The sequence below is a fragment of the Bidens hawaiensis genome, unplaced genomic scaffold (assembly GCF_021521415.1).
Source record: "Bidens hawaiensis isolate Kalapana, Puna unplaced genomic scaffold, B.hawaiensis_p1.1 tig00024026_1, whole genome shotgun sequence".
Classification (NCBI taxonomy): domain Eukaryota; kingdom Viridiplantae; phylum Streptophyta; class Magnoliopsida; order Asterales; family Asteraceae; genus Bidens; species Bidens hawaiensis.
The window spans coordinates 115,942-140,871 of NW_027493787.1; the positions used below are offsets into that span (position 1 = coordinate 115,942).

Below are 24,930 nucleotides of genomic sequence, written 5' to 3' on the forward strand. Positions count from 1 at the left end.
AAATGAGTATTATTAAGTCAGGCCTTTATAAAAAAATTTAAAAAAAAAGTATGGAAATAAGTTCAGCTATCACATGGTATAGATTATAAACAAAAATAACTTCAGTGAAGATGATTACTTGACATATACTAACATCCACCAGATTTATAACACAACAAAATTTAAATGCTTCTAATTCAAACTGAAACAAAAGAGCATGAAAGCATATGATAATAAAACAGTTTTTAAGTCCTGAAAACAAAGAGCATGACACCTACTAAAATAGATAGAATAAGAACCAACAGTGCAGCAGTGATGCTAACATTACTCGATTTTTCTAAATGCCTCTCAGAAACCGAACCTTTGTCATCACTGTGGTTGTTTAAGGATGATGTTTTGAGTTCTGTGGACAATGGCGTTAACGTCTCCCAATAAGAATTGGTTGACAGTGTTACAGATTCTCCTTCTGGTTCCAAAATCGTTTTTGTGTCGGTTGGAGCTTCCATTGACATTAATTCAACACAATGGTCTTTAAGAACCTAGAAAACATATTGACAAATATCAACATTAATATATTTTTAAAGTCTTCCTGCAACTAAAGTGTTTGTCCATTTTTTTTAACGTTAAAAATTATTAAAGTGAAATATAGGATTTTAAAACTATATTATTACAAAAAATAATCTAATAGTTCTTAACATGGCAATTTAAGAAGTTCGATGCATTTATATAAATTTTGGCGACTTTCCATTTGTTTGACCCGTTCAAACCAGTTAAATCCTTTATCTTAAGTTATTTGACCCGTTAAAAATTGAACATAACCCAAATTGGTGTAAATCATCAGTTTATGTAATAATGCCGAAAAATATCACACTTTTTTCAAGAATGATGGTTTGTTGCAACAAAAAGCCAAGTACAACGGTTTAGAAAGGCAGATCATTCTTTAACAGAGAATACTGGGGATGAGATTTTTTTCCAGAATACCCGTATCCATTTATTCGGTACGGGTACCGAGATTTACTGATTTTAGGTACAGGTACTTTCGGGTATAGGTACGGGCATTACGGGTACTCGGTACCCATTTAGAATATTTAGGGACTTTTATTGGGTTTCCAGCACTCATGACTTAACTACCCGCACTTTTATCATCAGGCGGCTCAAGGTTCAAGGTTTCAAGCGGGCTTTTCAGAACCTAATTGTCTTATATCTTCCAATCTCCCATCGATCGATAGAAAAATCTCATCCCTAGTTCCAGTCGATTATAAATGGATTTTATATTATGGTTGATTTGTTTCATTTTTAGTTTTGGTATTATGCTTTGGTTGTGTTATTACGGTTTTGGTTGTGGTATTACGGTTTTGGTATTATAGATAATTGATTGTCGGTACCGAACCGGTACCAAGTTTAGTAGAGCTTTTTTTTAAAAAAAGAACAAAGTGGTACCAAAGCAAGTACCGTACCCAAAGTACCCGTACCATAAAATTCGGTACGGGTACGGGTACCCAAATTTACTGATTTTCGGTAGGGGTACTTTCGAGTACGGTACCAATCTCATCCCTAGAGAATATCAATACTTTAGGCGTATAATATAAATACAGACCTCAAGTGTTTCAGAAGGTTGTATGTAGTCACATATATATGTATCAGCCAGCCAGGGAACAAAAACTCTCCGAGGGAAAGAAAGACAGCATCTTTCTCTGTTAACAAAATAATCAAAACATCTTTTAAGAGATTTAATTATCATATCATGTCACAATGCAACAAATATGAGTACAAAACTGTACCATCTCAATATAAATCTATATTTTTAAACAAAACAATTTAGGAGTTTTTATACATTAAATATACACTTCGGTTAACTTCCGACCTGCATTCTTGTTCAACAGTTAAAGCGTGACCAAAATCAACCCATCATAACCAAAAACTTCTTCAATACTATTAATATTGATCAACTTGAATGTATTAACATCACAGCTATCTGACCTGAATGACTGCAGTTGAAGCTGTGGAACAGGAATCGGTGTTGAAACTTCATTCACTGCTTCCCCGCTACCATCTGCAACTGAATCCATTTGACCATCGGCCTCGTCACATACGACATCCAATCTGCTGTGTAGGCTTGAAATAATATCTCCCTAAAAAAAGTTTTTTTAAAAAACATAAGGAAAAAACAAAAAACCATTACAAGAAAAAAAACAAATAAGTTAAACTAGACCAACAGATTGAAAAATTAAACTTGTAGGCCTGTATCATATACCTTTATATCAGCCAAAGCTTGTGAAATTGGTTCTTTGGAATTCGAGTATGCATAAGAACAAATCGAGCCACTAAACACCAGAATACCAACAACCTCATCTTCACTGTATGCTTAAGAAGACAACAATTACATGTTAGAACAATGGTAGAGACGTGTTGAGTTCGGTTGACTTCCGAACGCCTTCTTGACCACTTTTTTTTTAAAACCACATATAGATAAAGATTTAAGGGTAGGGATCCTAAGAGAACCACTTGGAAACTGAAAAAAAAATGAGAGCCTTTGCAAACCACTCATTTCTCTTCAGCAATTTTTTTTTATTTCTATTTTTTTACAAAAAAGGGACTTTTTTAGGGGTTTTTTTTTGTTTTTTATTTGTGCACATATGTACATTAGCATTTCTCTCCAGTTACATAAATAGTGCACGTATGTACATGATCATTTTGCATAAACTGTACATTTTGCTCTCCAGTTGCATAACTATGTACATTATCATTTATATACAAACGCACAAAAAGAAGAAAAAAAAAACATTCAACCGAAATAAGGTTATTAAAAAGAGTACGCTAGAAAATGAGTGGTGCGCATGGTTCTCAATTTCAAATCGGTTCTTACCAATCATAATCTGCCTTGAATATTATGCAAATAATATTCTAAAAGCTAGAATACAACAAATGAGGAGGTAATGATGTATGCATAATAAATACATATTGGTTAATTATATAGCACGTGGCCCATCGGCCCGTTTGGTATCGTCCCAAATATAAGTAGTTCACAGAAATACTAGAGTGATTTGGAAAAGTTAGATACCTTGTAAAGATGTCTGTTGCGTGAAAGGGATAAGAAATTCAACTTCATGCACACAATCGGATGTGTATTGCTCATCCACATTCACCTAAATAAGATTGACAAAAAAAACTTTTTTTAACTTTTTTGAGTTGAGAAATATGTGTCACACTCACGCATTAAAAGTCTACAGTCTGAAATAAATGTAAATGCTTTGCACACACACACACACATATATATGTGTGTGTGTGTGTGTATGTGCGCGTGCGCGAGTCACGTATTTGTAATGAAAATTATACTAAATAATAAATTTGACAATCACATGGTCAAAAATCCATTGCTATGAGAATCTATCATGTTTAAATTTTCAAATCAATATCAAAAAAGGTAATTACATTTTATGAATCTTATGTCATAATATCAGACATGCTTATCAAGATCTGTCAAGTAGTCACATTTTTTCTGGTTTATAATTGTTGGGCCGACAGCGAAGGCAAAAAATTTGGTGTAACAATGTATTATGCATAACTGCAAAAAAAACATATATCTTCTCTAAAGCTAAACAAAACATACCAATTTTCCATCAATTAAAGCCTTCGCCTTTTTAAGTTCTTCACCATGACTTGATATTATGTCACGAACAATTCCAGCAAAAGTTTTTGAAACACTGTCACGAGATATTGGGAACCTAAAAACAGGAAAATTTTATCAAACTTTAATTAAGAAAACTTGCTTAACAAGTAGCGAAATAACAGTAATACGTAAAGTTACCTTATATCGAAATTGTAAACGCATTTAAACTTCTGAAGGGTAGATAAAACTCTCCCCATTTTAAAATCACAAGGACGTAAGCTGCTTGAAGTTATATTTGAAGACAATGAGCAGTTTTTACATGTCCATCTAAGCAAAGATTATACAATACCATGTTAATACAAAAAGTTAATAAAAAAAACAATAATTTCATTAAGAAAGTAGTTAAAAGAGTAAGTATAAATTATAAAACCAACTACCTTCTTGGACTATAACTTATGTGAATAAGCAGCCTCTCATCCCAAACAATATCTCTTATTGGTGCTGCATCTGCAACCCCTTTTACAGTCTGCAAGAGCAATTAAATCTCATTAGTAGAAGTGGTTGTGTAAACGTGTAGGAGTGGCATAAATTTACACAAGCGATTAGAAAATTACCATAAAAGTCATGTTTACTAAACAATTTCAAAAATAGTCATCCTCATTCTAAACTAATCAGAGTGTGCCACATCAGCCAAGTCGTCTAAGGCTTAGCCTCCGCCTTTTGGCACTGGAAACCATAAAAAGTACTCTTCTAATCACTCAGAGAGCGGCGCGTGCCACTTGTAGGCTAATTTAGCTTACTAATCCACCTCATTAGCCCACACTACCACGAGTCGACACGTGTAAGCTTAGGCTATGGTTCCTACTTAGTAGGCCACGTATCTGAAAGCGTAGGCGTGTTTTTTGGTAGGCAAATTTAGCCTACCAATTTACGTGGATTGGTAGGCTAAATTAGCCTACACGTGGAAACTTGTCACTCATCAAAAGGGTACTTTTCATGGTTTTCAGTGTTACAAAGCGGAGACTAAGCCTTAGCTGATGTGGTACGCTGTGATTGATTTATAATGGGGATGACTATCGACTATGAAACAGTAGGCTAAGTTTGAGTTTCCCTAAATTATATACACACACACACATACATATGGCATCTAGACAACTGCAAAAGCAGCAAAGAAAATAGACACGGTATATTTTTGAATAAGATAAAAAAGGTAGAATGAAATGTAAACCTGGCAAAGCACTAAAGTTGAATTCTTGAACAAGTTTTCATTTACCCATATGTAAATGCCAACTACCTTCATACCACCAACTAGCATTCTTGAAACCTGTTCACCATTCCAAAGTATATTCAGATTCAGATCACAGAAATCTCATAAATATATACATGGTCATCTTGGTTTTAACATGTGTGCATCACAAACGAAAAATGCGCGATGCAATGTGATTCCATGACGTGAGGAATCGAGGATGAACGCATTTCTGAGTTAAAGAGAGTTTATGCATACACTACTTGTACCTTAGCTAAAAAGACTTATTTTGGTCATAAAATAAAATTTCTTTGGTGGTACTAAAGCTTTGTTTTTGTTAACTTATTTATTTAATCTCTTCTTTAAATGTTTAAAAATTAATAAGTTAAAATAATATCTACAAATAATATTTTAGTACTTTAAAATAGCAAGCGCCTCACGCATTATGCATCACACATCCGCTTTTTGGATCAAAACGCGTCAATACATAACCAATTATAAATAAATAAACAACATAATCACTTGTTGGAGTAGGATTATGAGGGTTACCATGGTTACAACTTACATACAGGAATGAGTATTTGGTACCCACTTTTCTCAAATTCCATATTTTCGGTATTGATACCGTTTCGTTTTCGATATTCCCTACCAACTGAAAAATCTAGAGTTTTTCCGTACATTTTTTCGTGTTTTTCTACAGAAACTAATACGCCTTTTGAGACATTTTGTATGTTTTGATTTTTGTATTATAATTTCCTGATTACAAAAACAAATTTAGTTACGAATAAATATAATACAATCTATAAAAATCAAGAAAACATAACCAAAGCAGGTACCAACCCATCCATCCAGTACATTATTCGGTACCCAGTTTTATTCAAATTCACTAACAGTACAACAGCAAACCTGACGGGCATGTTCCGCGACCCATTCCCTATCAATCTCCAACACCGCCCCAGCATTCGACTGCGACTGCGATTTCGACTTCGACCCGCCTTTCTTCTTATCTTCTTTACTCTCCACAACCCACGACGCGGGTTTCCCGGCGTCGTTTACTGGTGTGGGGACTAGATCAAAGACAAAAACTCTATCGGAATTTGAACTTAGGTTCCCAATTACTAACCCTACCTGTTGGAATTAATTAATCGGTATGATAATAATAGTAATAATAATAATATTGATAAACGAAGTGTGTGTGTAATTGGGTGGTTACCTGGGATGAGAGATGAGATTGATTGAGACGGTGTTCGATGGATGTGAGGTGGCTTTCTTCTCCGGTCACTGTTTTCACCATGCTTTGCTGTTGTTTGATTATTAAGGACGGACAGAGACTGAAATGTGGGATCGGCTGGGGGTTTTAGGACTCAACCGATATAAACTAAGGTGAAAACTGTTTGTTTTTTAACGTCTGTATACTACTAAAATAAACTAGTAGTGGGGTATGAAAGGTGATAGTGATGGACAGTGAAGGTAGACGAGGGTGGTAGGTGGTGGACGTTAGTGGTGAGAAATAAACTTTAAAAACTTATTTTCAGACACATGTTTTTAATTAAAGTTAGAATATTGTGTTTCACAATTAAAGTTAACAAAAAAATATAAAACTAATCTTACATATTTTATCTCCTGAAATATATGTTTAAAAGAAAAAAAATGTAAAAAAATTAATGAAATACTTATTTTTTTTTTCAATGTTTAGTATTAAATATAACAACATATATTAAATATAATATATATTTAAAAAATGATGTTACATATGATTTTTACAAGGTTAAATGGGTTTTCATTTTATACATGTGCATATAGTTCATAGCCTCATAGGTTACATAAAGTAGTGGGTATTATAGACTTTAGTATTTTATATATTTGATATATTAAAATTTGGTTGGTTATATGAAACTCTTTCTAGTTATATATATAGTAATCAAACGTTATTTCTTTGTGAATGAAGTTAGACGGTGAAGAAACACTAAATGACCCCGGCAGATTATGGATAATCCTAGGTTTAAGTAGATGTTTCCCACGAGGGTTAGGTCCGGCAAAGATGGTTATTCTTGTGATGACCTGCAAAACAGACACCGTGAGCTCGTCACTAAGAAGGGGGGGTTCCTCCTTGTGACCACCCTCCGGCGTGAGAATCAGACTAGATTGCTCTGAATATAAGTGTATATTAAGAGAAATAGCTAGAGAAGATAAGATGATGATACCGTTCCAAGGTGTTGGCGTATTTATAGCCGAAGGTAGGTTTCCAAGCAGGTACGGCCAGCTGTATAATATTTCTTTTCCACCAACTACAGGCTATGTACGTGCCACGATGGGAGTTAGTGGGTAGGCAGCGGCTGATAGTGACATGGCCGGCTGTATATTATTCCTTTTCCACCAACTACGGGCTATGTACGTGCCACGATGGGGGTTGGTGGGTAGGCAGCGGCTGACGGTGACATTTTGTACTGGAGCATGCTCCTCCTCGTACTATTGTCGGTGAGCTATCACCTTGTGATTGGTTCATGGGCTGCTTTGGTCAGATCTTGTCTATTTTGTCCATACCTTGGCAGGTATAGTACAAAAGATCTTCCAGAAGCGTACGGAGTGGCTCTTTTATGCGGGAATATTCCCGCCTTGCTTATTCTTTCTTCAGGTGACATTGCTGAAGTATGAGTTAGTGCCTTACGCGTGTAGCCCTACTGTTAGTGCGGGTAGCCTTCCTTCTTGGCTTGTACCCATAGCTGCGGGAACAGGCAGGGTACTGTACCAAGGGAGGCTTTCCTGCGGGAACAGCTGGCTTACTGCGTGTAAGGTCTTCATCTCTCTGAGCATGGTGGGTCATGCGGAACCAGTTGGTCTTTGCGCAGACATACCTCATCAAGGTGTGTCTTGCGGGTCCAACTGGGCTTTGCGGGGACCTACCTCTTCAAGTCCCCCCAGTCCATTGTTCTTCTCATTAATTGTTAATGAGGTGAACTTTTGGACTTTAAGCAAGGGGTTTTTAAAGAGGTTTTTGTTTTTTAAGGTTTTCCATGGGGATTCTTCCCGCGGGTTTCCTAATGTCACTTGCAGAAATTCCCGACTTTTCTGCCTGATCTTTGGTTATGATGCGGGTAGGTGTTTAACCTCTTCGCAAGTCGGGAGCGTTGAGTTTCATTTGTATAGGCTCTTCACGAGGTTTTGGTAGTTTTGGACATAGTGATCAGTTATGTTAAACCACCAATTCCGCCTTGAAGTTTCATACAAGCTAGTTCTCAACGTTCCCGCCATGCGAAGGTGTGATTACCCTTTCCGCAAGCATGTCCATAAGATCCTTCTTGGCTTCAATTCCCTGCAAGTGCTAAGTATGTGAAGGGTTTCGCCTTGACACTGTACCCACACTTGTCTTATGGTTTTTTGCTTCCCAACGTAAGGGGGTATATTCCCTCTTATTTTTGAATCTTTTTGAATCTTTTTGAATCTTCTTGAAATTTGAAAAGTTGGTGAAAGGATAAGAATAGTCCAAACGGTTGAAGTGACGTTGGCGTCTCCTGACGGTTTCTTCTGACAGTTTCAGGACGTGTAGGAAGTTATGGTGACGTGACAGTATATGGTCATTCCAGACGCTTTTTCAGGCGCGTGGGCGCGAGTTTTCGGGCGCGTGGGCGCGAATTTTACGGCACGCGTCCTGTCGACAGCTGTTGCCAGCTTACTTTCCACGTGTCGTCGTCTCATTGCGCCTGCGCTTTTCTCTCTCCCCCGCATTAAATTCATCGCATTCATTGCGATGAGTATATAAAGGGGGGAGAGGATGCATCTCAACTCACACCTTCACCTCCTCCTTCTTCTTCTAAGCGATTTCCGGCGAATACTTTTAACTTTTTTTTTGTCGAGCATTCTCCTGAAATCGTTCTTCTTTACATCCAAAACATGTCTTCCATTCATGATCCTGAGGCTACTGCCGAGGAGTCTGATGTGTATTCCGAGAACGCGACGTCTACGTCTGACAAGGACGATAAGAGTACTGCTGGCGAGTGTCAGTGTGCTCTTTCCGTCGACCTGTATCAGTACATCGTCAAGAAGTTCATGCTCGAGCCCTTCGAGCCTATGTTTCCAGAGCCTCATCAGACGGTGTATGATGCCCCCAAGGGCAAGATAGGGGTATATGCCGCATTCTTCATATATGGGAATCTCAGATTCCCATTGACGAAGTTTGTATACCGTGTTTTGGAGAAACACGGTGTACACTTGACGGAGGTACACCCAATGGCGATCGCTAAGGTCCGCCATTTTTAATGGGTGTGCCACATTCTGGGTGTTGAGCCCCGCGTCGACCGCCTGATGACCTTCTACTCTTGGAGGTGCATCCAAGGCTGGTACACCTTGGTCACTCGGATCAAGGGTTTGAAGATCTGTGCTACCGAGCGCAGTCTTCGATCTTGGAAACGGGAGTTCTTCTATATCTCTGCCCGTGTCGTCCCTATGCAATGACATTCAAGAACGGGAGAGCACTCCCCAACCTTCACGCCTCCAACTACCAGGAGGCGGAATGGTTTACCAAGATCTCCCGGATCCAGACTCCGGTTTACCGCTTTGCGGAGTCTGGGATGGTGATGCTCGGGATGAGCCGGGTATGGAAGGATGCCGGGGCAGAGACGCCGCAGATACCCATCGTCCTCGAATACGGTTTGAACTCTATCCCTTACGGTATGCTCCGTCTTATTTGCCAATTTAGGGTTTTTGTTCTAACCATTTCTTTCTTTTTTATTTTCAGAGGGGAATAACTTACAATCACTTCTGCAACCGCGGGAGAGTGGTGGTCCAGCTCGGCTGGGTGCTCGTGATCTTGACGAGAACGAGTTGCCCATCCTGGAGCAGACGGCGGATCGGTTCGTGGAGGTCTACCCGCCGGGCCACAAGATTCTGAGCGCCACGCGGCTAGGTAAGGGATTCTTTAACCCCCGCCCTCTTCATGCTCAAACCTCTGCTGGAATTCCTCTAATTTTGTCATCTTCTGATGAGAAATCGGCAGATGGTCCTTTCTTCGTGAGGAAGAAGAAGGCTGCCGGCGTGAAGGGCAAGGCGAAGGTTACCACTGCCGATCAGGGGAACCGGTCTGATTCGGAGACCGAAAGCGAGGAGGCGGCGGGGAACCCTGGTGATGGTGAGACCACTGTCTCGGAAGTTGAGACAGCTGTCACCTTCGAGCAGCCCAGTACGACGACGGTGACCGGCATGAAGAGGCCGGCTCCATCGGGTTCGTCCCCGCCTGTCAGAACCTTCAAGCTCAAGAAAACCAGTAAGTATAAATTTCATTTATCTTAACTGCATTTCTTTCCGCCATTATATTTAATATCTTGTCTTCATGCAGGCGTGGATGCAACCGCATTCCAGAGTGGTGCGGGAAGGAGCAGTTCTGGACCCACGACGGTAGGTTTGGTCAACCTACCCGAGGCGATGACCCAGGCGGCTGCGCCTGTTTGCAGTATTGGTTCAGTTGCTCATCCCGTTGAGGCAACTGTTCCAATTGTGACGTCATCCCCGCCGGCTGTCAGTGCCATCTTCACCGCATCCTTCACTGAGCCGGCGGTGATTTTTCCTGCAGGTTCTTCCGCAGGGACGGCCACGATTGTGAGTTCACCTCCAGTGAGTTCACCTCCGTTGGTCTCTACCGCGGCGGCCTCTACCATGCCTCCTCCGGCGCCGGCGACTACGGCTGGTTCCTCAGGTATGTTCAGGGTTGGGGCTTCTAGCCAATCTTTGCCTCCTTCCCATCTCCTTGACCTTTTGGATAGATATCCCTTAGGTTCAGGTGATGGGTTTGGTGGCTACCGGCCTGTTGTCGACCCTACAGGTGCGTGGGGTTATTTTGGCCTATTATCCCTTTTATGATTTTTTTTCTAACTGTTTTTTTTTTTTTGCAGTTCGTGATTCCAACGAGGTGTATGCTCCACGGTGGAGTATCCGCCGGGGAACGACCCTCCGTACGGCTGCGGATTGTGTTGAATGGGCGCGCCACGCCGCCCCTAGCGGTGCGTTGGGGGAAGCAATGGCTAGCTACTAGGAGGGTAGGCTAACCAACGAGCTTCGAATTCTCTTTGCCCGGATGCAGCCGCGCGTCGAGTTGCTCTGTCGTGAAAACGACAAGTTAAAGACGGCGCGTAGCCTGGAAGTGGCTCAGGCGCGAGCTATCCGGGAGGAGAATAAGAGACTTGCGACTATCGCTGCGGAAAAGGAAGGCCTTCAAGGACCTCGAGGTTGAGGTTTAGGCCCGGCACGAGGCCCGTTCCAAGGCTACCCAAGCTGTTAACGAACAGCTTAGGTTGGCTAAGGAAACTGCACGGAACGCAACCGAGAGGGCCACCAAAGCTGAAGCCGTTGCTGAGCCTTTGCGCACAGAGAACAAAAAGCTTAAAGCCGAATTAAAAGAGCTTCGGCAGGCTCATGATGCTTTGGCCTTGGAAGATGCCAAGAAGCTCCAAGAGCTACTGGACCAGAGGGGTATGCTTGACCGCACTGAGCGTAAGCTGAAGGGCGTTGAAGAGGCTGCAGCCAAATATGTGTTGCTTGCCAACCTTAACAAAAACGAAGCCGAACGCGCCTGTGATCAAGCTCAAGCTGTCCTCCAGGAAGCTCTGGTCACCAAAGAATGGCTTCTACGAGAAGCGTTGTCGCAGGTATGCGTAGTTCCGTAGTTTCTTCACGCTTTTCTTTATACTTAGAAAAGTTTTTGATATATTTTTATTTTGTAGGTTGTGCATCGGGTTCTCACGAACACATCTTATGACGATGCCGTGAGCGCAACCCTCAACGCTTCTCATGAGGATGGGGAATAGGCTGGTTTCCTGCTTGGTCTAGGGTTTTTTGAGAAGGGCATCCCGCCTTCCAACTTCCCTCTTTATGACGTGGACACTGAAGCTGCTTATGACCAAGCAGTGAACCAGTATGCTGCCTTCCCGCATCCGGTGGTGGAGAAGGTGAACGAGATTGCTGCTGCTGATGATGGGCTAGCTATTCTCAAGGCTTTCCTTGAACCGCCACAGCCAACTGATGGTGCGGGTTCAAGCGGGTTTGGAGGGAGTGGTCCTGAAGCTTGAACCTTTAGATCCCTTCCCACCTATAGGATAGATTTAAATTTTTGTAGGCGGGTAGATGCCCAGCCATTCTTGTAATCTTTGAATTTTTATGGAATATAAATGTTTTTGTTAATGCCTTGCCTTGTAAACCTTATATGTTTTATTCATGTATATTTTAGTTTAACTTAGCAACTTTCTAAGTGTTTTGGATAAGTTAACCTGTCAACGTGGTAGATAATAAGTTAAAGTTTTGCTTCCTCTATCCTGATTGTGCGGGTAAGACCGTCACTTTCACTTAGTAGGATGGCCAAACTTTACCTATGTCTGACCTGCGTGAAGGTTTTCCTCATCTTTTCCTTAGAAATTTTTACCGTTTTTATGTTTATGCGGGTTTTGCCGCCTTCCACATGCAACGACTTACTTCTTCCCATACTTATTTATGCGGTGAATACCGGCATATCAGTGTGGAAAGTTCATAAGTATAAAGGTAAGGCTATCAACACAATGTGATAAAGGAGAATCATTTCCATTAGAAGTGGCTCTAGGCCTTTTCTTTACAAGTTTGGAATTGATCTACATGTAACATTTGCGTAATTGAGCTCCATTCCATGTTCTTGGGATGGGGGTGCCATCGAGCCTTTCGAGCCGGTATGCGCCTTTTCCTAAAACTTCTTTGATAATATATGGCCCTTCCCAAACCGGGCCAGCTTTCTTGGGCGCTCTTGGTTCGAAGCCTCGTTGTTACGCAGTATGTAGTCTCCGACATTGAAGTTGCAGAGTTTTACCCGCGTGTTGTAGTACTTTTGCATTTGTCGCTTATAATTTTCTTCACGCGCTGCGGCTAAGTCTCTGCGTTCTTCGGTTAGCATAAGGTCTAACCGTCTTTCCGCATCATTGTCTTCTGGTTGAGTCAAGACCCTTGGTGAGGGTAAACCAATTTCGACCGGGACCATGGCTTCAGTGCCATAGGTAAGGCTGAACGGGGTCTCTCCCGTACTTGCCTTTTTCAGCGTTCTGTTTGCCCAGAGGACGTGTGGAACTTCGTCCACCCAGCCGGATCTATGTTCCAAGAGTCTTTTCTTTATGCCATCGACGATGCTCTTATTCGCTCTTTCTACCTCACCATTACCCTGCGGGTGTGCCACTGAGGTAAAGGTGTGGGTGATTTGAAGTTCTTCCAGCCACTTTTGTAGCTCCTTGTCAGCAAAGTTGGTGCCGTTATCGCTCACCAAATTATGTGGAAGTCCAAAACGACAAATAATAAATTCCCAAATAAATTTTTTGATATGTTTTGCGGTTGTTTGGGCTAAGGGTTTTGCTTCTATCCACTTGGTGAAGTAGTCGATGGCTACCACTAGAAACTGAACGTTCCCTGCTGCTGTGGGAAATGGGCCTGTCACATCGATGGCCCACTTCTGGAATGGCCATGAGGAGGTGACTGGAACAAGTTCATTCTTCGGGCGATGCGTGTTGGGTGCGTAGAGCTGGCAAGACCTACATTTTCTGATGTAGGCCAGCGCATCCGTATGCATCCCCGGCCAAAAGTATCCCGCGTTGTTTAGCTTAGCTACAACTGCGCATGGACCTGCGTGTACTCCACAGATGCCTTCGTGTATTTCCCTTAGGAGGTAGTCGGCATCTTGGTTCTCCACGCATCTGAGGAGTGGGCCAAGAAAGTTACGCCTGTAAAGTATGTTATCAGCGAGTTGATGGTTCAGTGCTTTACAGCGTATCTTTCTTGCTTGTGCTTTTGACTCTGGTAGTATACCCGCTGCAAGGTAATTTATGATTGGTGTCATCCACGTTTCCGTACCGGTTTGGATGACACAAATTTCCTTGTGCGGGACTGACGGTGCTCCAAGGAGTTCAACGCGGATGTCCTTTCCCAAGTGGGTGAAGGCTAACGATGCAAGCTTGCTTAACGCATCCGCAGATTTGTTTTCGCTTCGCTTGATGTGCGTGACTTTGCAATCGTTGAAATCGCGCATAAGGGTTTTTGCTTGTGCGAGGTACAGGGCCATTGTGTCGTTAACAGCCGTGTACGTCCCGTTTATCTGGTTGGCTACTAACATGGAATCTACGTGGGCTTCCAGGTTTTTCACCCCCATCTTCCGCGCAATTCTTAACCCGGCCAGGAATGCTTCGTACTCCGCTTCGTTATTCGTAGTTGGAAAATCCAGTCGAATAGCGTAAGTGTACTCTTGGCCTGCTGGGTTGGTTAATTTCAACCCTGCGCCTGAACCCTCGATGTTGGCTGCTCCATCAATGTAGAGTTGCCAGACATCATCAATGTCCTGTGCTGGAGAGGGTTGAGCCTCTTCCTGGCACTCTTTCTCCCGCGAAGCGAGGACTTCTGCAATAAAGTCGGCCAAGACCTGGCCTTTTATGGCTGGTCTTGGCTTGTACTTTATCGCATATTCTCCCAATTCTATTGCCCATTTGGCTAGGCGTCCTGACAACTCGGGTTTGCCTAGAACGTTTGCAAGTTTGAAGTTGGTGAGAATGGTGATTGGGTGCCCTTGGAAATACCGTCTTAGCCTGCGTGAAGCCTGTACGAGCGCTAAGACTAATTTTTCCAAAGTAGAGTACCGGGTTTCTACATCTGTTAAGACGCGGCTAACATAGTAGATGGGCATCTGGATGCCTTTTCGTTCTACTAGCAGGACTGCCCCGGTTGCTCTATCTGTGGCGGAGAGGTATAGGATTAACTCCTCCCCCGCTTCTGGTGCTGTGAGCGTTGGGAGTTCGATCAAGCGTGACCGAATCTCTTGAAAAGCCGCTTCCGCTTCTGGCGTCCAGCGAAAGTGCGTTTTCTTTAAACAATTTCTCAATGTTGACACGAATGGGAACGACCTATCCGCATGATTTGCCAAAAAGCGGTTAAGTGCGACTAGTCGTCCATTCAGTGTCTGAGCTTGTTTGATGGTAGTAGGTGATTCCATTTTGATAATGGCTTCGATCTTTTCAGGGTTCGCTCTGAAGCCATCTTTGGTAACGATGACTCCTAAGAACTTCCCTTCTTCCATTCCAAAAGAACACTTGCTCGGGTTGAGCTTCATGTTTATCTTTCTGAGCGTGTTGAAAGTTTCCTCGATGTCTTTCAACATCGCTTCTGGCTCAAGGCTTTTGATGACCAAGTCATCCATGTAAACTTCCAAGTTCCTCCCAATTTGGGCATGAAACTCTTTGTCCATCAGGCGTTGGTATGTGGACCCGGCATTTTTAAGTCCGAATGGCATCATTTGGTAACAAAACGTGCCATCGGGCGTCCGAAATGCGGTTTTGTCCTGATCGTCAACGGCCATGTGGATTTGATGGTATCCCTTATACGCATCAAGGAAGCATTTAAGGCGAAACGGTGCTAACGAATCTACCTTAAGGGTCAATTTCGGGTAACGGGTAACAATCTTTGGGGCATGCTTTGTTTAGGTCTTTGAAATCTATGCACATGCGCTATTGTTTGTTAGATTTCGGTACCATGACGGGATTTGCAACCCATGTTTGATATCTACTAACGCGTACGATGCCCGCGTCTAGGAGTTCCTTGACTTGGGTTCTACACGCGTTAGCCTGTTACGCCCCCATTACTCGACGCTTTTGTATGACCGGCGTAAAAGCCGGGTCACACTTGAGCTTATGCTCTGCCTTACTTCGAGGTACACCAGTCATGTCAGCTGGTGTCCACGCGAAGATGTCAGCGTTTTTCTGTAGTAAGCGTTTGAGTAAGGTGCGTGTGGGCTCGGTGATTGTTGGACCAATGGTAACAGCCTGGTCAGGGTATTTGCCATTGAAGGCCCATTCTTCTGGTTCGGTAATGGTTGGTTTAGCCATCTTTGGTTTGGGTATAGATGAGACAGATGCGATGCATACCTGGGGAATACCGGTGATCATCGCTACACCCTCAGCTGTTGGCCACCCCATCATGCCGTGGACTGAAGACACCACGGCATTGAATCTTGCCATCCCATCTCTCCCGAAGAGAATGTCGTATGTGTGGTGTGGCTTCCTCATTACAACGAAGTCCACGTCTTCTATGCGGGAGTATTTCCCGTCTGTAAGAGTGACGGGGAAAGATAGGATACCCAGGGGGGTGTTTGTGCTGCCATCGAACCCTTCCACCGAGCCGTAGACCGTTTCCAGGCGTTCTTTGTCTTCGTCGTCTAGCTTGTCGAAGAACTGCCTGTACATGACCGTTGACGAAGCGCCGTTATCAGCAAGAGTGCGGGAAGTGATGTAGTGCCCCAGCTGGCTTTTGATTACTATAGGGCCTTCTTTGTTGGGCCCTCCTGGCACTCGCGGGAAGCGCACTTCAGCTTCCTTCCACGCACATGGTTCTGTCATTTGTCGTTTTCTTCCTCTGACGTTGCCATGAACCATGTGGATGCTGATGTCGACGGGCTTTCGTCCGTTGCCCTTGTACCGATTATCATTCCTCCCTCCGTTCTTGATTGATGCCACGAGGTGTGTAAGTTTTCCATCTTTGACGAATGTTTCGATAATATCCTTCAAAGATGTACACTCCTCGGTGGTGTGGCCCTTTGTCCCGTGGAAGTCACAGGATTTGCTCTTATCAGCGTTATGGCGCTGTCGGATCATTGGAGCTTTTGGCCATGGGAGTTTCTCGGTGGCAAATATATCTGTGACGCTTTTGGTGAGTGGCGTCCATCTAGGGTTCCGGTTTGATGAGTGCGCGTTGTCCCTTCCGCCTAATAGAGGGCGAGAGCTGGATGAGGTGTCAAAGTTTATCCTTGACTGCCAAATACCGAGCTTCCTCTTTTTATTTTGCCGGGCGGTACGGACGTTGTTTTCTCTGGTCCTTTGCGTGTAGAGGTTTGTACTCTGGGGAAGATTCCTACCCAGTTGCGTCTCCGTTTCGGAAAAGCGCTTGGCTGCCATCATGATGGCATCCCATGTGGATGGCATACCGTCTTTACCCGTGAGCGTGCGGATAAGCTCTGGGTATTCGGCGCCCTGGATGAAAGCGGCGCGAACAAGATCTTCACTTATGGTGCCCAGACTCAGCTTCTTTGAGTTGAAGCGAGTGATGAAGTCTAACAAAGATTCATCCTCCTCTCTAACGCAGTTAAGGATCGTCCACTGCTCTTCAGTATATTTTCTCTGTTGACTGAAGTGTTGGCTGAACTTGTGCTGGAAGTCCGCCCAATCGTAGATGTGGTGGACCGGTAAACGATCAAACCACGCCCTGGCAGCTCCGACCAGCGTCATCTGGAACATATAACACCACGTAGGTTCCGTCCAGTTGCTGACGGTTGCCCCCGCTATGAATCTGTTCAAGTGATCGTCTGGGTCGGATATGCCATCATAAGTGCCGATGTTGGACATCTGTTTGGCACTCTTCGGGGCGATTGCTTCCGCAATGTCCCTTGCAAACTTGGACGTTCCCGCATTTGCAACAGTTGGCCTGAAGGTTTTGGAGAAGTCACGTGGGTTTCCCCCCGCGTTCCTTGGTTTAAAGGTTTCTCCAAAATTTCTTCTCGGCTGGAAATCCGTTTCTTTACGCTTTCCTTTCGCCCTATGACGAGGGTTTGCGTCGCTGTCGGACTCCTCCCAGTCATCGTCTAAGTACTCGCAATCATTGCTCATGTTGAGCTGTTGTCGAGTGCTTCCGAATTCGTCATTAGCCTGTTGGAGTGAACGTAAACGTTCATCCAACTCAGCTTGGAATTCTTTCTGACGTGCTTCTGCCCACGCTTTAACTTGATCAAGTGTTTGGCGGGGGAGCCTCGTCTGTTGTTTCTCCAACTGGGTATCAATGAATCCCATGGGAGGATTGTTTACTGCACTTGTCTCGGCTTGGGTAACCGGGGTAGTGTTCGTAAAAATTGTGTACTCGCCGGTGTTCCCCCCAGTAGCTGGGGTTGCGGTTACCGGAGTTTCTTGGTCACTCATTGGCCTTGGCATCGGAGTAACCTTAACCATCCTTCCAAAGGTTTTGAAAAAACTGAGAAAGAATTAGTTCTAGCTTTATGCACGGATGGCGCCAATGAAGAAACACTAAATGACCCCGGCAGATTATGGATAATCCTAGGGTTAAGTAGATGTTTCCCACGAGGGTTAGGTCCGGCAAAGATGGTTATTCTTCTGATGACCTGCAAAACAGACACCGTGAGCTCGTCACTGAGAAGGGGGGGGGGTTCCTCCTTGTGACCACCCTCCGGCGTGAGAATCAGACTAGATTGCTCTGAATATAAGTGTATATTAAGAGAAATAGCTAGAGAAGATAAGATGATGATACATTTCCAAGGTGTTGGAGTATTTATAGCCGAAGGTAGGTTTCCAAGCAGGTACAGCCAGCTGTATAATATTCCTTTTCCACCAACTACAGGCTATGTACGTGCCACGATGGGAGTTGGTGGGTAGGCAGCGGCTGATAGTGACATGGCCGGCTGTATACTATTCCTTTTCCATCAACTACGGGCTATGTACGTGCCACGATGGGGGTTGGTGGGTAGGCAACGGCTGACAGTGACATTTTGTACTGGAGCATGCTCCTCCTCGTACTATTGTCGGTGAGCTGTCACCCTGTGATTGGTTCATGGGCTGCTTTGGTCAGATCTTGTCTATTTTGTCCATACATTGGCAGGTATAGTACAAAAGATCTTTCAGAAGCGTACGGACTGGCTCTTTTAGGCGGGAATATTCCCGCCTTGCTCATTCTTTCTTCAGGTGACATTGCTGAAGTATGAGTTAGTGCCTTACGCGTGTAGCCCTACTGTTAGTGCGGGTAGCCTTCCTTTTTGGCTTGTACCCATAGCTGCGGGAAATGGCAGGGTACTGTAACAAGGGAGGCTTTCCTGCGGGAACAGCTGGCTTATTGCGTGTAAGGTCTTCATCTCTCTGAGCATGGTGGGTCCTGCGGAACCAGTTGGTATTTGCGCAGACGTACCTCATCAAGGTGTGTCTTGCGGGTCCAACTGGGCTTTGTGGGGACCTACCTCTTCAGACGGCATCTTGACGACACTGTGATATAGGACTAGAGTGGCTCATGTACGCACCTAATCATGTGGTATGTTATGACAGTTTTGAAAATGTTATATTACATCTATTGTTCTTATCATTCAATTAAAAAGAACACGTTTGTGCACACCAACTTAAGTCCAACACACATACTAGTCCTATGAAAAGCAAACAAAAATTCAAGTAGCACACGTCATATCGATCAAATTACATAACTTTGAAAACTATACAAGTGGATCTAAATGATAGTTTCACATATATTTAATCACCTTATTTAACGTTATTGAAAAGACCACGGTTAACACTTAATAAATACCAAACATGTCATTTTTAGAATTTGGTGCCGGCGTGATGTTGCAAGGACAGCAAATTACAATACTATACTCGTTTATGTTGGTTTATCAATCAAGTCATATCATGATATAATGTATTATAATGTGTTAAATATTATTTGTATTTCATGTTACAAATTAAGTATATAAAAAATAGATGTGTTTTAAGTATACCTAAACGTAAACTTGCGTCTATTGAAAATCAATATAATTAGGCCCCACATGTGTAATGACATGAAATGTGCCTATAAATACACTTTTTTCTTCATTTAAAATAACACTGACACTTTCATTTCATTCATTAATACCATGTGACATGTATGGGTTCGGTGTTTTGTGCATTCTTATGCTGTTCTTGGGTCATCGATGCGAATTCTTGTTTTCTATCTATTTTATCATGTTAGTTTTACCATGTAATTTCAAGTGGGTATTAACAATATTTAAATTGTAGGTGTATCTATGGAACATGGTGGATATGGAACATTAGAATCTCCAAAACCAAAAGTTTGTAAAGCACATTGTATTTCAAGAAGATTATAAATATAAATGGTGGGTGTATGTGTGTGTATAAATTAAATAGCGGCCCTAGTTGAGCTTGATAAGTAAAGGTCAGTTAATCAAACTTATTTTAGGTCCAGGCCTTGATTCTAGTTTTTAACAAGTCGATCTCAAGTAGCTCCCACGCGTCTTGGTTCGTTTACGGCTACGACAACTCTAAATACAAACTATATGCAAAAGATTTAGAATAAAACAAAAACAATATCTGCAAGAAATGTGGTAACACCCTTTAGCAAGTTCAACCAAATAATAATAATATGTATGTGGAAAGTTATAAACAACACTATGGAAGCAAAACAATCATATACACAAACGGCTTCGGCTCAGCTTTAAGTAGGACCCGAGAACACGTTTAGCTAAACGGGTAATGCTCAAGTCAACCCAATGGGTTCACGGGTTGACCAATTCAATCCATTTTTAGGTTTTTAAAATTTGTTTTATATAATAACTTATTATTGACTTTTTAGATGTGATATAAATAAATAGTAAATTGTTTTAGGCCCGTCACTCGTGAGTCTACTCGAACTTGATAAGTAACGGTCAATTAATCAAACTTATTTTTAGACCCAAAAAATGTGGCACATTATTCTTATTGTTTTAGATAATCACAACTGCTATTATTATTATTATTATTATTATTATTATTATTATTATTATATGGTTGGTTGAGTGTATTGAGTTGACTTTAAGGGACTAAACATCAACATATAAAAGAAAATTGTTATAGGAACCAATTACACTTTGGTTGACACAAAAATAGTCAAAAGGGTTGGTGTATAACCAGAATTCACATGCAGGGTTGTAGGGGTATTTTGGTCACGGTTTTGGGATTTGTAAAAGACTTGTATTGGTTGACATATAAGACTACTCGCTATGGGGCTCCGTTAGGTGATATGGCGGGTGCCGTTGGGCGCCGAACACCGCCGTGGGGCGCGGAAGGATTAGGCAAAGCAACGGCCGGCGCGGACGAGTGAATTGTGTGGGCCCCCTCCCATTTCCTCTCTCTCAACCTCTCATACACAAATAAATATATATGTATATATATATATGGGCGCCAGTGGGCATTAAACCACAGCGGGGCTTATTGGTTGGGGCTCCGGTGGTTACGTGGCGCTGACGTGGCACTAGGGAGGGGCTTCGAAGCCCCTCACCATAGAGGACAGTCTAATAGTCGGACGGGTAACAAAAACCTAAAGAAATTAATACGTCTCATATAAAACGAAATGGCCAGCATAATGTGCTATCCACAGGTCATGTTGTCAAAATTATAATAAGTTAATATTCTAATTTTCTCTGGGATGATTTACTAAGCCATGTTGGCCAAAGTTAAAAAAATTTTATGTTGATACAGAACTCTCTTTCAGATATTTAAAACATTTTAATATTATAAGGAACTATATTTTTTTCTTAATAGAAACTGAAGGTTAATGTAACATGTCTGTATGATTGTTGGTGGGAAAAAGTAGCTTGATTCACCATGGCAGGCACTAAAATCGTACATTAGCATCCAAACAAAGGTTTAATTTGGTATTACTTAGCCGAGTTCAACGGGAGACTCCAAGATCAGCTAATGTAGTTTTTAAAAGATTGGGTTTTGCAATTTATAAAAAGTTAGCGGCGCAGTTTTATCGACCATACTTATACCAATGTAGATAACCGGCCATTGATTGGAGCGTCTGATTGCACACAAGGTTTTCAATAGTTGATTGCAATTATTGTTCAACTGTATTTTGTGTATCACTTATTGTAAAGTTAAAAATGTTCTTAAACTACTCTTGTTATAAGATGTTTTATAATATAGTTGTAAGAATAAATATATTTTATATATTTATTTATATGGTCATCATTATCATTTATATAATAATAGATCAAAATAATTAATTATACCTTATTATATACTTCCTCCGTCCCATTATAAGTGTCATACTTTGATTTTTCAAGTCTTTCTTATTTAATTTTGACCGGCAATATTTTTGTTTGTGTTATATATTACTTGATGTAAAATGCATGAATGGATTGGGTTTTAAATGTATTTTACATTGATATAATTTTCATCAAGTATTATATGACACGAACAAAAAAATTTACGGTCAAAGTTGCAAAAAAAAAGATTTGAAAAGTCAAAACATGACACTTATAATGAGACGAAGAGAGTATTAGCTTGGTAATTGTTGATGAGCCATATTACTCTTAATAGCTAATAAAGGGTTTCCCCTAGGGTGTATATATAGAGAGAATAAATTAACATCATAACCTAATCTCACACACATAAATAAATCATGTGTCTCATCTCTCTTCTAAACCGTGTTCCTCGCAAGAACCATAACCATCCTTAACTATACATCCGGAACTCAATCAAGATGACAAGCATGTCGACTACATCATACCCTGTTGCGGTTACTACTCTTCATGCTGTAACAGGTTCATAGGTTTAATATTTATCATGTTATATATTACTTACATGAAGAACTGATCAACAATAGTAAGTATAGATAAATATAAACTTAGTGATATATAAGTAAAAATATAAACAAATGATAACAAGCTAAGCTCGAGCTAGTAATATGAGGCTCATAACAAGTCCGCCTGAAGGATCTTAGGGGGTGTTTGGTACAGAGAATGGAAATGGAGAGAAATTAGAAATAGAAATGGAATTGTAGAGAAAGAGAATTGGTATGGAGAATGAGAATCATTTCTCTTGTTTGGTACACGAGAAAATAAACAGAGAACTCTACCATACCCAACCCCACCTCCACCCAACCTGACACCACTCACCACCGCAGCCCCACCACCACAGCCCCACCACCACCAGCACCAACACCACAGCACCACCACCACAGCCCCACCACCACCACCAGCCCCACCACCACAGCCCCACACCACCAGCACCACCACCACAGCCCTTTCTTCAACCACAGCCCACCACCACCGGCTGCCACCACCAAACCCCCTTCTTCAACCACAGTACACAAGAAATTAAAAAGATTCAAATTTTTGGAACATAAGATATAGAAAAAGGAGGCTCAGATTTGTCATCACTGCCTCTTTGGAGATTTTGTGGTGGTGGTTGTGGTGGCGATGATGATGATGATAATCAGAACCACCACTTGAAACCCTAATCTCCGTTCACCCGTACCACCTGCAACCTACAACCGGTTACCATCTCTGTGTTCACCACTGCGAACGGCGGAGACGGGGTGGTGGTTGCAGACTTGGAGACGAGGTGGCGGTTGCAGACTTGGAGACGAGGTGGCGGCCGAAGACGAGGCCGGAGACGGGGTGGTGGCCGGAGACGAGGTGGTGGCCGGAGACGAGGTGGTGACATGCTATGAGGAGGCTGCTAAGAAATGGATTTCTCTTTGTTTTAAAGAGAAATGGAATTCTCTAGTTTTAGAGAAATAGAAATGAAAAGTGGAAAACAAACAAAAGAAATATTTCTAATTCCATTTCTCCCCAATCAAATCCCTCTACCAAACACCCCCTTAAGTGAAATGAAAAATAAAGCCCGGGCATGGTTTTGTTGAAGCTCGATTTTTTATGCCTCTAATTCTATTAAATCATGTATGTTGTGTTTGAATTTAGATTAGCTTGTTGTCATTTATAACTATAATTGTAATGGTTACGGACGTGTGTTAGAACAAACTATATGGTATCGAATAATTATCGTGAAACAAAAGTTTCTAGTAAAACATGTTAAGTCAATTAAGTATTATTAAATTAATATAAAGAAAATTAAACAAAAACTTGAAGAAAAATGTGTTTAAGTTAAATTATGGTGATGAAGATGGAGACTCGAAGTTGAATGCCGCAATCACTTGTTAATTTTAATGAAGTAACCAAAAATATTGTTTTTACTGTAAATTATATCTTTTAACAAAATTGTTCTTTATGAGATGAAGTAGAAGTGCACAAATCGGGTATTAGAAAAACTCAGGTTCGGGTATGGAACCGTGTTCGAGTATGATCGGGTATTATCAATACTTGGGTCGGGTTCGGGTTCGGGTCGGATATAGAACCGGGTATATAGAAAATAGATGCGTTTTAGGTTATAGAATGCACACTATTTTTTATACCTAAACATAAACTTGCGTCTACTGAAAATCAAACTAATTAGGCCCCACATGTGTGATGATATAAAATGTGCCTATAAATACACGTTTTTATTCATTTAAAATAACACTTACGCTTTCATTTCATTCATTAATAGCATGTCACATGTATGGGTTCGGTGTTTTGTGCATTCTTATGTTGTTCTTGGGTCATCGGTGCGAATTATTGTCTTCTATCTATTTCATCATATTAGTTTTACCACGTAAATTTCTAGTGGTATTAAGAATATTTAAATTGTAGGTGTATCTATGGAACATGATGGATATGGAACATTCAAAACCAAAAGTTTGTATTTCAAGAAGATTATATATATAAATGGTGGGTGTATATGTGTGTATGTGTATAAATTACTAGCATTACAAAAGAGACTGTTTATACTAAGGAGCCCTATATACTATCAACACTCAGATAGTAGAATAAAAACAATAACTACTGAAAGTGTTTAGAATCAATGAAAACCCTTGATTCTAAAAGGTCATGCTCACTCACTAACATTTGTTGCAACTAAGTATGGGATACAGACTAAGAGTACGAAAATGATAAAATAGCCTTTGGCTTAGTATCATTGTATACTTGTGTATCAGATTCTATAGTAGAACGTCAGTAGTTTATTTATTATTAAATTAATTTACAGAAAAGTATAACAAAAATACTTCGGAAACAAAATGTGTTTTAGTTAAATTATAAAGATAGTTAAATTATAAAGATAGAAGACTCGAATGTGAATGCCCTAGGCAATCACTAAATTTTACTGTAAAATTATATCTTTTAACAAAGTTGTTCTTTATGACTTTTAAGTGTCTTTTTACAACTAAAATTTTAGCTATCATTTATATATGCACAAACCGGTTAACTGGTTATTTAAAAACCGGTTAATTTAATAACCGATTAGTAGTCAACGGTCAATTAACTGGTTAGGGTCAGGTACTAACGGTTTTCAAGCACAAAAGCTCTGGTATAACTGGTTTCGGATAAAACCGAACCAGTTAACCAGTAAATAACCCTAAAAATAACCGGCTTTTAAAAAAATTAAAAAAAAAAAAAAACTAAAACTGGTTTCAGTTAACCAGTTTTGTAACC

General features: G+C 41.4%; 1 protein-coding gene across 1 annotated transcript; it reads right to left on the bottom strand.

Annotated features, from left to right (window-relative positions):
* Window positions 1-167: 167 nt before the first annotated feature.
* On the bottom strand, window positions 168-6,215 carry LOC143568609 (uncharacterized). The gene is made up of 11 exons (XM_077054725.1): window positions 6,049-6,215; window positions 5,742-5,963; window positions 4,818-4,913; window positions 4,027-4,115; window positions 3,788-3,916; window positions 3,590-3,704; window positions 3,041-3,125; window positions 2,234-2,343; window positions 1,960-2,111; window positions 1,577-1,673; window positions 168-518 (listed from the first exon to the last, which is right to left on the bottom strand). Exons 1-11 carry the CDS (start codon window positions 6,127-6,129, stop codon window positions 225-227), a joined length of 1,470 nt encoding a protein of 489 aa, XP_076910840.1. The 5' UTR covers window positions 6,130-6,215; the 3' UTR covers window positions 168-224.
* Window positions 6,216-24,930: the final 18,715 nt, after the last annotated feature.